We start from the raw sequence: 14,256 nt of genomic DNA, 5'->3' as shown, positions 1-14,256 counted from the left end.
TGGACAGTTACAGGATGTAGGAGATACACTGCACGCAACAACATATTTAATATAATTTACTATCCTTCTGATGTGTTGGCTGGAATTTCTTCAGTTTTTTTCTTTTCCTTCCCCTCCCCCCACATTCTTCTCTCTCTCTCTCTCTCTCTCTCTCTCTCTTCTTTTCTCTCACAGTCCTCTCCCGTGCAGGACGGATTAATTCAATGCTTAATTGTTTAGTAAATTCAATTTTCCACATTCTATTCTGCATAGCTTTAGCTAAAGTTCTTAAACATGTAGCACGCAGCCAAGGGAGCAGCGCTTGTCGTCTATGCATGCCTCTCTCTCTTTTTCATTACCATTTTCTTCCTTCGCCACTTAATTTGCCATGAACAGATTTTCCTTGCTGGAAATTCTGATTCTGCTATGATCGGTGAAGCATTCCAATCCATTGCATTTGCATTGTGTTTGGGCCTTTCTCACAGAGCACTCCCACGTTACACCACCACTCATGAAAAGACTGCTGAATCCTTAACTATGTTATCGTTAAAAAAGTTTTCATGCTAAAACCTACCTTGATTATATACTTAAGTTTTATATACTTGGTGTTACAGAGATTTAAAGATAAAAAAAAAATCACAAATATGTGTTTACATTTTCATGCATTCTTGACAGGATTTCCTCAGAGCACTAATGTCACTGCACATTATTTTGTTTAGTTTCACCAGCCTTTATCCAGACATCACAACAGATGCAACAAATGAGGCTTCTTTTTTCTCTTTCAAACGAGATTTGCAAGGGTACTTGAGCAAACTGACTACCTCCTACTCCCCTGAGAGTCAGTGCTGCAGCTAAGGATTCACACATGAGTTTAGCTGAATGGACGCAGACACCAAAAAGCAAATCTGTTACTGATGCTCGTTTATTTATTTACATGTTTACTGGTAGGTGTTGATAATCATGAGATCCTGGGTGCCAGGAAATATGGGGCTTTTAGCTCAGACCCAGTATTAAATCACACCACACTGAAATATTAAACGCTTCTTGAAAATGAAAGATTTTTATAATGGTATGCATGAGAAGGAAAAAAAAGAGAGAAAGCAAGAACAATCCCCTCCCCCGCTACACCTACTCCAACCCCAAATCTCACAATGCAGAAAAAAGAAAAGAGGTGAAAAAAGAGCAATGGAAAAGTATATATATATATATATATATATATATATATATATATATATATATATATATATATATATATAGATGGCTATATATAAACACCAACACCAGGTGTATTGAATAACATTGATTATCAATTATATATTGATGGTGATACGGTCATGGACACCCAAGGCTCATGTATACCTGTGGGGACCAAAGGCTAGTCCATCTGCTCCAATAACACAGAAAAGCCAATGTAGCACAAACTGCTGAAAAAAGTCAATGTTGCCCATGACAGAAAGGTATTAGAACATTAGAACAGGCAAAGAGTTCAAGGTTGTTGCTCCGGCATCCAAATTCCTCAGATCTCAATCCAATCGAGCATCCATGGAATGTGCTGGAAGAACAAGTCTGATGGAAGCCCATCCCTTCAACCCAAAGGATCTGCGATTACCATCTCATTGCCAGACACCACTGTACACCGCGCGATCAAGGGGTCAGAGATGCCCAGGTGGCACAAGGTGCACAACTCGGTATGAGACATTTCGTGATCTGTGTGAATACAATCTAGCAACTATTGCTGTGAAATTTTGTCATTTTGTCATTTTCTTCACTAACTCAGTTAATTCAAATTAATGGAACAGGCAGCACACCTGTAAAAATCGTTTAATATCTTCACTTCAGAGATATTGAATTTGTACAGGTTTGTAAAATCAGATAAGTATGTTATTTAAATTGTCATCCAAATAAGCATTCCATCCTTAGTGCTGGTCAGAATTACGTAAATTATGACTTCAGCACGTTGGACAGACGCATTGGGAAAACGGACATTTGGGTTTTATTTGCAACATGCCAGATTGCTACCTCCTATAAGTGATGTATGATTTTTTTTTTATTAAAAAAATTATATTTATATATATAAACAAAACAGTTTGTATGATACGTATAAGTTTGATGTTCAAAGTTACACAGAAAGTGAAGTAAACCTACAATCAATCTCTTAGGATCTTGTTGAAGCCTACATTTGCCCAGAGTGAAAAAAAGAGAGAAGCCTATAATTTCTTTATATGCTTATTCACAATAGCTGTTTGGAACAAAGTCTATAAAAAGAGTTTAGCAGATGTAGGCAAAGATGGTGATCTATTAAAAATCATGAAACAACCGATAGTAACTAAAAAGCAAACAACAATGGTGAAATAGACAAATGTCGTTGTATATGGAGCCTGTGTATTGTACCACATTAAATCCCTAGATCAACCCTAGACTTACAGGAAAATGTTAAAGAAACTCTATAGTTTACAAATAAGGTACATTATTAACCTAAGACCGATATGCTTGGATCAAGAAAATGTTTTAGCATGAAGCAGTAAAGGCTGTATTATGCATTACACACAATTACATAAAAATAACTTCTAACCTTGGTCAAAGTCTATTTTAAATATATATTTAAAAAAAAAAAAAAAAAAAACATAGACATGTGGCTCAGCACAGACCTTGCGGTGTAAGAATGTTCAGTAAATTTGCAATTGACCTCATTCATATTAAAGCTATGAAATTAAAATTATAAATTATAATCCCAATAAAACGTGTATGTGTGTTTTACTACTTAGATCATTTACCACCATTATCACTTAGTACCAGCATTCCACTAAAAGTTTAAAAAAGACATCTCTATTTATTACTAGTTGAACAGTCAACAGAAACCTACATTTGCCTAGCAGAAGAGAGATAATTTGTATCATATAATTTCTACCGATGGTTATTCATAATTACTGTAGTTTTTCCAACATTGTGCATGTCTAAAAAAAGAACTCAGCAAAGAAAAGGGTCCATGAAAGGTCCTAACACGAATCAAACAGCAGACGCTAAAAAAGAAAAAATAATTTGTGAGAAGAACACTGTCCTGAACAGATAGGTTTCACTCAGTCCTGTGCTAAAACATATCAGCTGCATGAGTACATGAGTTAGACGAAGTCAAAGGAACTTTCTAAGCATGGACCCAAGGGCATAATTACCGCAAGATAAGACCCATTCATGTGCACGGTTTTAAATGGACCAAAAATAACAACAACAATGAAAACCACATTACAATTACATGCAACAAGTGTCTAAAGATATCCTATCTTATGCATGTAATCAACATCATACAGCAAGTTGTGCTGACAATTAAAAAAAAGCATACTCCTTTAAAAGAAGACATCAGTGAATAAATGAGCAGTTTAATTATTTGAAATGCTCTTCATCTTGTCTGCAAAAAAAAAAAAAAAATTCAAAGTACCCTTGAGATGCTATTGAAGTTGTAAGCACTAATGCAGTAAGAGACTGCTTTTAAAGTCTAAATTCATTAGCAAATTGTACAGCCACTCCCAGTGCAAGGTGAAATGAGAGGCAACTGTGCAAATGCTGCTTATGTAAATGTCCTCATACGCCTTGTTCAACCTTCCAGATTGAGCATGAAACATAAAATCAAGACATGGTTTAATGCAAACGAGGCACCAAAACTCTCCACAACTAAAATGCCTTATGATATAACACAAAAAAATACCCTTAAGACACTTTAGTGTACATGGTCAAGGTTTACGCACTGCATTGTGTTTTGGCAAGTGTTCACTTAGAAATTTGAGTACATTTCACTGTAAATGATTTTTGTTAAAAGTTCAGACATGGTAAAGAGCAAGTTTGATTGCGTTTCATCAGAATAAAGCTGCGACAACTAAAAGCTTTAAGCTCAGCTGTCATCATTTTTCACACGAGTGACTTAAATATAGTTAGTGCACAGTGTAAGCTGCATTTGTTCTGAACTGTTCTGAGCGTCTAACCTGCCGAGGAAAGGGTTAAGGAGTCTCTGCTAGGCACCTGAGGAGGAAAAGAGCCTCGCGTTTATCAACAAGCTCTGAACGTCAAACCGTCCAAACTTTCCAAACTGGCTTGGCTGCATTCACACGCCAGTCGAGATCTGCTGACACTTTCACCTCCTGCTCCTTTTGACTTCTTCTTTCATTGCTCAGCGTCCGTGCAAAACAACAGCGGCCCAGAGCTCAGCCTTTTACTGACACGATGCATGGGCACAGAGAGCGAAAAGCCAGAGTCTCATCAATTCTGTGTACACTCCGCCTTGTGCATGAGTCTTCTTGCCGGAATAAATTGGTTTATGAATAAACGAGCACCCTTGCTCCCTCTTGTGCAGAATTTGCACGAAGAACATTTTCTCTAGTCCAACTCAACTATGTGCCAGAGGGCATATATAAAAAATACATACGGAGCGAGAGAATGCACACGCAATGCAAATTTATGAGACGTTTCACTGCGTAACATATATACATATAATGAATATATAGCGAATAAAAAGGAAGGAAATTCGATATTAATACTTGCCACGTGCGATTACTTTTAAAGTTTAGGTTTAACAATTTCTATAGCTTTCCAGAGCCTTTACACTTTTATTTGCTAATACAATGTGTTCCGTCGCTAATTTCACATTAATAACTAACTGGAATGATTAGAACTAGAATTAATAACTAGCTAGTCTATGCCACTACGGGATATCGGTAGCCTATTTTAGGTCTATGCGGGGGATATAGCCACAAACATAATTAGTCATCTCCTTATCTCGGAATTATTAAAAGAAAAAAGAAGAAGAAGAAAAAACATGTCAAGCGCCAATTAAGGTTTGGCGCATGAATGTCAGCTTTGACATTTTCACAAAGAAGTGTAAACATAATCCTCGCCTCGATATTTAGTTCAAAACCGCCATCAAGGAAAATATAGGCCACATCTATAATTCTAAAGTCAATTAAAGATTTGAATTCGTGCCCTCAAGCACAGCATAAATTGCTCTTGTCAAGTTATATACCTAGATACCCCTGGGTGTTCTTATGGGCCTCAGCTATTTCTATCACTAAAAGTCATCTGCTCGAAAGATACGAAAATCTTTGCGAATGTTACCTCTCCTCTGGGGTAACAAAAAAGAACAAAAAAAGTAGTAAAAAAGCACAATATTTAATCTGGACTTAAATATGGAGTTTCATGAAGGCTATGTGCGAATCTGTTCATTAACATTGATAGAAGTGAGATGGCGGCCAGAGGCCATTTCATTTGGTAATGAATAGAGCAGCACGCCAGAGTTTTCACTCATCGCACAGCTACAACTGGTCAGGGCCTTATCCGATCACTCGACCATATGGATTTAAATGATTTAGCCTAACCGCCTCGTTACTTTTTATGCTGGCGAATCTGTCTCTTCCCTTTAATAGGAGCACTTATCTTTCCTTATCTATAGTAGCCCTCACTGGACGCGTACATCTTATTAAAATTGCACGTACCGTATGTTAGACTTTATAGAGATAATACCCAATCGCCAGAGTCTGCGAAATGTCACTACATTTCCTGCAAACGTCCAAAATCATGTGCTTCCATGCTAACCTGGTATATCAGTAAGTACTAAATAGAATATTCGTATATCAAGATACAATTTACTAGCCTATAATTCCGGTCCATCAACTAAACTTTCTGAAATGACCCCTCAGTCCATGCAACACCGAGCTGAACACTAGAGAAATGCACCGTGCGCTGCTTCTGAAAAAATACTGACATGACCCTTAATGAAGCATAGGCTAAACCCTGACACAAAATCCCAAGCACCTAGTCTTTACGGACTCGCACCAGTGCCCCCAGGAGAATTTTACCATCTCACACTACCCACCCTCTATGGGGCTTTGCGATAATATTCAGCACCTCTGAATATTATTTGGATTCGTTTAAAAAAAGAGAAAAGATTTAAAAAAACGCGACGGGAGCGGGCTAAATTAAAATCGACACGAAGCAGGTCAAGTTTGTGGCAATGCTTTCACAAGTTAATCCCCTCAGGTCGGATCCGGGATCAAACCCTAATGAAGCGATAATGGCTACATTATTCAAATGTTCTCTCTTCATTCCGACGCAATCCGAAAAGCCTTAATCGCATGCAAATAAGCGCGAGCAAGCAAAGTGACCCCAGGAAACGCAGAGAGGCGCCACTGTACCTGATCCAGCGGCCCCGACGATCTCGTGATTTCCTCGCTATCCGACTTAGATCCTCCTTCTCTCTCGTCTATTACAAGGTCTATGGGCATCTTGCCCTTCAGACAGCTGATATACCGGTGGCAAAAGTTGTCACACAGCTCGTGCACCTAGAGGAAAATGGGGGGAAAAATCTGTCAGCCGAGCTAGAGCCAGCAAATCCACAGTTTCAAGTAACTTTATTTTAACCGACAGGATAGAGATCACATTACAACTGACAGTGACAAGAGCGGCACACTATATTCAATACCCCTATTAAATGTATCTGCTACCTGCTTTGTAATCATTACGGACATAACGTACTGTAGATGCGTTTAAGGTGAGGACTTTAATTGCGTCTAGTTATTTCATTACTGCCTCCTTTCATTAGAACACCACCTCCCTGCCTACTGAGCCATCACAAGAAAATCTGCATATTCACAACAAGGGATATGAAGCATAGAACTACATAAACCTCGCTTTAATATAATTGGCTTTGCAATGAAATGTTTGATAAATAATTTGACCTTTCTCTGGGACGCAGTTAGACAAGTTCTATCAGACTTGCCGAAGTAGTATTTTTTGAAACTTAAAACAATTATATCTGCGTCTTAATGAAAATCCACCTTTAATTGTACTGCTTTGCACTTAACGTCATATAAGGAAATAAAGAGCATTTATTTTTACCCTCTTATTGTCAAGTGCTAGAGAACTGAATGAAGTAGAAACTTGGTTAGTTCTGTTTGGTATTACCTTCTCCAGCTCCAAGAGATGAAAACGTAAAACTTGTATGGCTTGAATCATCTAAAGAAAGTGAGAGAGACGGAGAGAAACTTTTATTCAAATAAACTATGACGTGCAAAATATTACAAAGGCAGAAAAACGTTGAAAATTAAGGACTGTTGGCTTATGTGCAACTGATGGTCCAAAAAATTAATAGGCTATGTAATTTAAAATAAAATTCGTAAGCGAATGAGGTCTACAGTCCAAGAGTAAATATGTCAAATGTATTTAATGCATAACGACTATGAAAATTGCAGGATGGTACAGCAGTGAAATACATTTTCATATACATAAAAATTCTTGAAACTTACCAAATTATCAAGCTCGGGATTTGAGGAAAATAATGGCTTTTCTGCTCTGATCTATAATTAAAACATTACGCATATATAAAAACAGAAAAAAATAAATCAATATTTGCGTTACTATTTAAAAAACAGTAAGTGTGGGTTAATGTTCGTCAAAGTCACAGAATTATCAATTATGCAAACTGTGATAATTAATAAAAGTCACTTTCTGGCGAACCTGTTTGGCGAATACGGCGATGTCTTCGTTGAAAGACTCAGAAGAACACACATCTCCCCCGGCTACGCCGGGCTCCCGAGGCGTGCACGTCGCTAACTCACACTTTTCAAAAATCAGTGCTAGTAGTGGAAAAAGGGGGTGCCTAAATAAATACAAATCATATTGTCACCACAAGGAGAAAACCACAAGAAGAAAAGCTTGCAATCAACAGACAAAAAGTTATAGTTAGGCTTATGATTGCAACTAAACCGCTTCAATTTAGCGCAAAGCCAAGCATTGTTATTTATTCCCTATTATATGTGTAATACGAGCAATCACATAGACTGAAATTAGAAAAGGCGTGTAATGCACTATATGTATTGTAGACACGCAATTATAATAAAATGTGAGACGAGTTGAATATTTAACAACTTAATAATTACACTAGGCTATTTTGTAAAGGCGTCATAGTGTTTCATTTAATATAAATAACTGTATATATTATAGGTCGTAAATAACAATAACTTACGTTACTTAACAAAATAGTATTCATAATATTTTGCAGTTCACGTAATAAATAATATCAATATAATAATAATTATTGTTATTATTATTCTTTTTGTTAATGTTGTTGTTGTTGTGTTATTGTTGTATTGGGATGTCCAAAATGATTTGCTAAATACCGACGCACATACGTTGCAACTGGTCGACCCAATTGTGTAAACTATATTTGGAGAAGAGTAATCCAGCAGCTGATTATTCTATTCGGTGCTCTTTTCTTCTGTTATATTCTATTCCAGATTAAGCACTATATGCCTATATAATATAACAGGTTCCAGGACACAAGACGAGTCGAATGAAGGAAGCGTGTGGAAAAAGACGTCAAAAGAGTTATTCAGGTTGCATTAGTAAAATGCACAAACTCCTTTTAACCTCCGGGCGCAATATAATGATGGAGTGGCAAGTGCTTTTTGTGCTATAGGCAGGTCGGTTAATGAAATGCGTGTTTATGTGTGCGTGTGTATTTCCGAGTGTATGTGTGTGTGTGTGTGTGTTTGGGGGCCGTATAGCCGTACCCGTAAATGGCGTCCTTGTCTCTCTTGAGCGCATCGTTGACGGACGCTCCCATTGAGGGTGCCATGGCGTTGGCGTGCGCAGTGTGCGGGTACTGGTGTGCGTGCAGTGGAGGCGCGTGGTTCAGGTGCACCGCCTGCATGGGCCTCGCGCCGCCGTGCGGGTCCCCGTACATTGTGCTCGGGATCCCGACGCCGTCCATGCCGTAGTGAGGCAAGTCTTCGTACTGCACATGACACACACATTTAGCGACTGGGCCATGTGCGCTCAGTATTCCTCCCTCTTATACACCATAAATAAAGATATTCGAAAACAGGCCGAAAATGTAACTTATTAAAAAGCATGTTTTTAACAAACGCATTTATACAGACAAAACAGAGAAAGTAGTCAAGAGTATCTTGTCATTGCGCGCTGTCTACCTCTGATGTTAAGCACCGTTTATTATTTAATGTTTTTTAATTAACGAGGACTTGTGGTTTGTAAAAAGCAAAGTAGGAATTTGTTGTTTCAAATAATAAATAACATCAGGTTTATATCTACATTTAGTCGACATTATGACCGGAGTAATACTGATGTTTAGCTTATTTAAAAACAAGCAAAGTAACATTTAACAAGTAACAACATACAGTTGTATTTTATCTACCATGTGTTTTTATTTTCACAAATGCAAATAAAAGGCCAAACTATGTATGTTACGGGTACTCCAATAAAATCATGTTTGTTTTATATTCAATTACCGTATAATCGTATATAGGCTTACTTGTTAAAAAAGAAACATTGTAAACAAGTTTAGGTTTTTTTATTCTAAATAAAAAAAATCAAACGCATAAAACGTACTGGGGCACAAGTGATAACCCAAATTTTGGCCTGTTACTTTTAAGATTTTATGTTAACGCCAAATGTTAATTATTCATCGTGATAAGAGAGAGTGACAGGACGATAGCGGCAAAAAGTGTTCACAATGGGGATTAACACATGCATAAACGTGTAAAGGTGTAAACACGCTTAAAATTCACATAGCAAGCAAAAGGTCAGTAGGTTTCAATCGTGTGTGAGTTCTGCCTTCAAACTGTTTACAAGCTGATTTTCAAACGCAAATATGACTTGGTATAATTTGATACCGCTTCAAATTAACATTTTATAGCTAATATTGACAAAGGTCCATTAATATTCAAATGTGGATATAATTAGGCTATTTATTTTTAAATTGCTACTGTTTTTCATCGACTCTTTAATTATTCTGATGAAATGTTACCAAGATGGGTGGACTTACTAACTAAAGCTGGCAGATTGGAGTCGTGTATTTACAGTATATAGAACACGGGGAAGACTGAGCTGGTCTCGTCGTTCACTGCCTTACATTAATTGAAAAAGACCACAGATTGTGATGATTTTCACAAACAGATAAACTATGTAAAGCTAGACTAATTGAAAAAAATATATATCAACGACAACAAACCTAAACCTGCAAGTTGTCTAAAGGAAACGAGAGAGCCAAAGTTAAACTGAGCGCCTCTGTCATCGGCCACGTTTCAACGCTCGAACTGCGTTTACCAAGTTGGAGAAACTTTTGCGAATCAGCTGTACGTACCCGCTGCGCCATCGCCCTCCACACTCCCTCAGCTTCGTTCAACGCAAAATATATTCCCTAAGAGGCCAGGTTGAAGAAGGAATGATAACGCAATTTCCGAGGGAAGCGGGGATTTGGGGTGTTTTTTTTTCTTCGAAAACAAAAATCCAAACGCCTCTTTCAAGCAGTCCTTCACATCAACTTCAGCCAAACACGACCAACTCGACCAGGATCCTCAGCCTTTCCTTGCCGGACAGCGAAAAAAACATAAAGAATCTTCTTTCCCAGACCTTTTATAAAAATATACCCCTCAGACCCAGCTAGCTAGTCCCATGGCTTTTGCCACTCGGCCTGTCAATCAGAGGTAAGCTTGTCAAAGTGTCGAATGAATGATGATCCTCCGCCGCGCTTCCACTGGTTAGCACACCTCGCGACAACGCTGCTCGTAAAAACGCGCGCAAAAAAATCAAGCTCTTGTGTGTCTCTTTTGGTCGCTCGCTTCTCCCGAGTTGATTTTTATGCAAAAGCTTCTAAATAAGCTGGAGAGGAGGTGGGGTGAGGATTCTGGCTTAGTTCTTCTTAAAGGAGCCACGATCGATGCTGCGAGCCGCCTTCGCCGCTCGTGCACAGCTAATGTGTGTGTATATGTGTGTGTTCGTGTGTGTGTGAAACGCGGCAGCCCGCTGAATCTGGACCAGACTGCCGAAACCCGGAAGTAGTGGTGGCCATAACAGGTCGCGCCTTCCACAACGCAGTGGGCTACAGCAAGTGGCTCGCGGAGAAGGGGGTGGTGTGTGTGTGTGTGTGTGTGTGTGTGAGAGAGAGAGAGAGAGAGAGAGAGCGTGCGCGCGTACCCTGTACATGCGAAAGCGCGATCCATTGCTATGGTTAACAGGGAGAAGTACTGAGCTATGTAAGAGTGGGTTTATTTGCACACTACGAAATGATCTCATTCATATCTATTTAAAACACCGAACGCTGTTATAATTTATTGTAATGCACGCTATAATATAACTTATGACTAGTCACATAACTAATGTGCATCCAAACAGAGATGCAGTAAGATCCAGACACGGAGTCATTGTAAAGAACAATACATCTACGATTTCGCATTGCTGGTTTGCACTGTTATATTTACGTAAACATCAAAATAACAGTATTTCCTGCCTGTAGTTTATATTGAAAACAGTGTGAGAAGAGCTTTCATCTGAATATATACTGACATGTTTTTAGCTCAATAGACCACTTCAGCTTATGCGGGTTTGTACAGCTTCTCTCACCGAAACACTGAATCACAGAGTTGTAGTCCTCAGTTAAATTAGCAGTATAGCAATTAGTTGTCATGAGAGGTAAAGGTTATATATATATATATATATATATATATATATATATATATATATATATATATATATATATATTTAACAACCATAAATAGTTTGCACTACATAAATTTGAAAACTACCCCCGCATCCAGCCTGGCCTTCGCGCTGCCCCCCTCCCCCCGGCATTGTAAATGGGCTGGTCCAGTCCTGTAGGGTATTAGGGTTTGGTTTGGTGACCAGTGGCACTGAGGACAGGGGTACAAATCATCTACCAAAGCTGCCCTATTGCCTTTGATCCGTGCACTCGCGGCTAGATATAAGGAAATGTAATGGAAATGTAATTGAAATATAATACAAACTCTGAACACATACTCTAAATAGTATTGTCCAAATCCCCCCAAACACCACACGCGCGCGTGCACACACACAAACACGCAAACACACACACACACACACACACACACACACACACACATTATTTGAAATATGCACGTAAAAATAAAACCACAAAACAATTAGCTAAAGGGCTGCAGTATTTGACAGCAATGTATTATCTGTTAGCTAAATAATATTCATCAGCATAACTTTAATAGAGACCCTGTAAATATTATTGATGCTCTATATTTTGGATACTTGAAATATAGTTTTCAGTAGTACGCAGACTTAATCAGTTAACGTAGCATGTGTTAACTACATTATTTGAAATGTTTGTGTCAGGGCTCCTAACGTTTATGGTCACGTATGTCAATAACGTTACTATCACGTTGTTCAAGTACGTCGGGGAAAACCAAACGTGGGAGCCTCAAAGTCAGTGCGTACAAATTCTAATAGGAGGCATTGGTGTGGGTGAAAGCCATGACCAGTGACAAGGTGTGGATGAAGATAATCCAAGAGCATCTGTCATCGGTTTGTACCTTGAAAGAATCTATAACCCAGCACTGAAAGTTTGCACATCAGAGAGAGGCGAACTCTCATAGAAAGAACAAAATAAAGGCCATTCGCTGCTTCAATTTTACGGAATTATGATTCATCTCCAGTTTCACCGACAAAGTGACAGACTTCGTTTCAAACCGCACACTAAATGGTAAGTGAAAAGAGTAATACAGGGGAGGTTTTGGACGCAGCCGTAGAATGCGCGACATTCTCTCTCCCTCTCTCTCCCTCTCTCCTCTGTGTGTGTGTGTGTGTGTGTGTGCGTGTAAGTGTGTTTACGGCGTTCGGGTAAGAAATGAGGATTCCTGTGACCGCTAAACTGAACGACACTCAATAGATTACATCAGTTCGCGACGTGAGTAAATTTCCTTTTACGAACTGTTTAATGTGTTGAGTGAGATGATTTAGTATGTCAAAGTATTACCGTTTATGAGGCTTTAAAATTGAGATGTTGAAGTTTTGAATTGGATCGGAGAGTGCGGCTATTAGCCTTTTTCCCCCCACAAATTTCACGGTTTTTGCTCATACTGAACCATTATTTTGCAAGCAGGCTTCTTGTGTTTTCGAATCTGCGCTCAGTTCGGACGCGAATCGCAGTTTAAAGATGACATCTCCGCCAAAAGCTTAACTGCTGTCACACCACCCCAACAGCATTATAAAGGCATTAGGTTGCCTCAATTAGCGTCTATAAAAGGAGCACTACGTGGGCAAGGACTTTCGCTTTAACTTTTGTTTAACTCAGGCTCAGCGGTCTGTGACGCGCATCAGTGAGTAAATACCATTATTCAAGTCGATTTGAGTTACGAGGAACTTTTACTTAAAGCCATTCATATGTATCTTTTTTTTTGCTACACACGTGTTATATTATAATTATATTGCTATACAATGATACTACATAGCAATTAATTAAATACTCATATAGAAGTTCATTTTTAACAAGCTTAAACGGGTTAATAATACAAGACGCGTTCACTGAGAGAAATGTAATTTTATTGACATTTGCACAGGTTTTATATGAAGCCATCGTTTTTTTTCCCTTTTGACATTTTTGCAGTCGTCAAGCTTTTACATTATTTAGCGTCATACAATTCTTTAAAGTTTACTACATACCTAAAATTATATAAAAATATCGGCAAACTATTATCAGGAGTTTTCGGGTGAAATATACGCATTACTGAGCAGGTGTTCCGTGTCTGTTATCTGGTTGTTTAGGAAACAATTTAACCACAGTGAACACGCAGCTAGGTCTAAATGATCAAACTGTTTGGACATCAGCATCCCAATGGTTCAATAAATAAATCCAATTCGGACAGATTCGCTTTCCTTCACATTCAAATACACTACTATATATAAATTAAGATAGCTGCGTTAAGTTAGTGAAAACATCAAGTTAAAATTAAATCAACATTAAATGATTGAATCCTATCATTAGCCTAAATTCAAATTTTATATTATATAAATTCTCATATTCAAATTTGCGCAACATGGGCATTATAATAATAAAATTAAACGAACAGCCCAATAATTTCCGATACTTAAAAATCCTACAGAGTAAGTAAGCTAAGAGTTTTAGCTGAATTTTCGAAAGTACGCATAGGAACTAAACCAAAAGTAGAACATACAGCTATGAAATGAATAAACCATTACTCTCATTTGCAGTTTTAATCGAGTGTTTAATTACGGTTTATTATTGATGGTGAAATAGCTCCACAGAAGAAGGAAAACTAGACTATGTGTAGGTAACTTTTTGCAAACAATTTTAAAAAGTACATTATACATTTATTATTGGGGAAAATGTAACAAGCTAAAATTGACGATTTCAGATGAGAGGTCATTTGTTTAAAATATTACAAAAAGCTTGAGCGCTATTAAATTTGCAGTAGAAAGTAAACAAGGACCCAA

General features: G+C 38.0%; 1 protein-coding gene across 2 annotated transcripts in view; it reads right to left on the bottom strand.

Annotated features, from left to right (window-relative positions):
* meis1b (Meis homeobox 1 b) overlaps positions 1 to 10,808 on the bottom strand; it is a 59,413-nt gene extending 48,605 nt beyond the window's left edge. The window contains exons 1-6 of one of the 2 annotated variants that reach the window (XM_053501899.1): positions 10,121 to 10,808; positions 8,532 to 8,755; positions 7,477 to 7,618; positions 7,266 to 7,316; positions 6,925 to 6,975; positions 6,156 to 6,302 (exon numbers count right to left, since the gene is read on the bottom strand). In XM_053501899.1, coding sequence (XP_053357874.1) covers positions 6,156 to 6,302; positions 6,925 to 6,975; positions 7,266 to 7,316; positions 7,477 to 7,618; positions 8,532 to 8,755; positions 10,121 to 10,132 — 627 coding nt within the window. In that variant the 5' untranslated portion in view covers positions 10,133 to 10,808. The remainder of the gene's footprint in view (positions 1 to 6,155; positions 6,303 to 6,924; positions 6,976 to 7,265; positions 7,317 to 7,476; positions 7,619 to 8,531; positions 8,756 to 10,120) is intronic. The other variant, XM_053501901.1, reaches the window with a different exon arrangement.
* Between the last annotated feature and the right edge of the window lie 3,448 nt (positions 10,809 to 14,256).

This window comes from Clarias gariepinus, chromosome 8 (genome assembly GCF_024256425.1).
Source record: "Clarias gariepinus isolate MV-2021 ecotype Netherlands chromosome 8, CGAR_prim_01v2, whole genome shotgun sequence".
Taxonomy (NCBI): domain Eukaryota; kingdom Metazoa; phylum Chordata; class Actinopteri; order Siluriformes; family Clariidae; genus Clarias; species Clarias gariepinus.
This window is presented reverse-complemented; position numbering and strand designations above follow the sequence as displayed.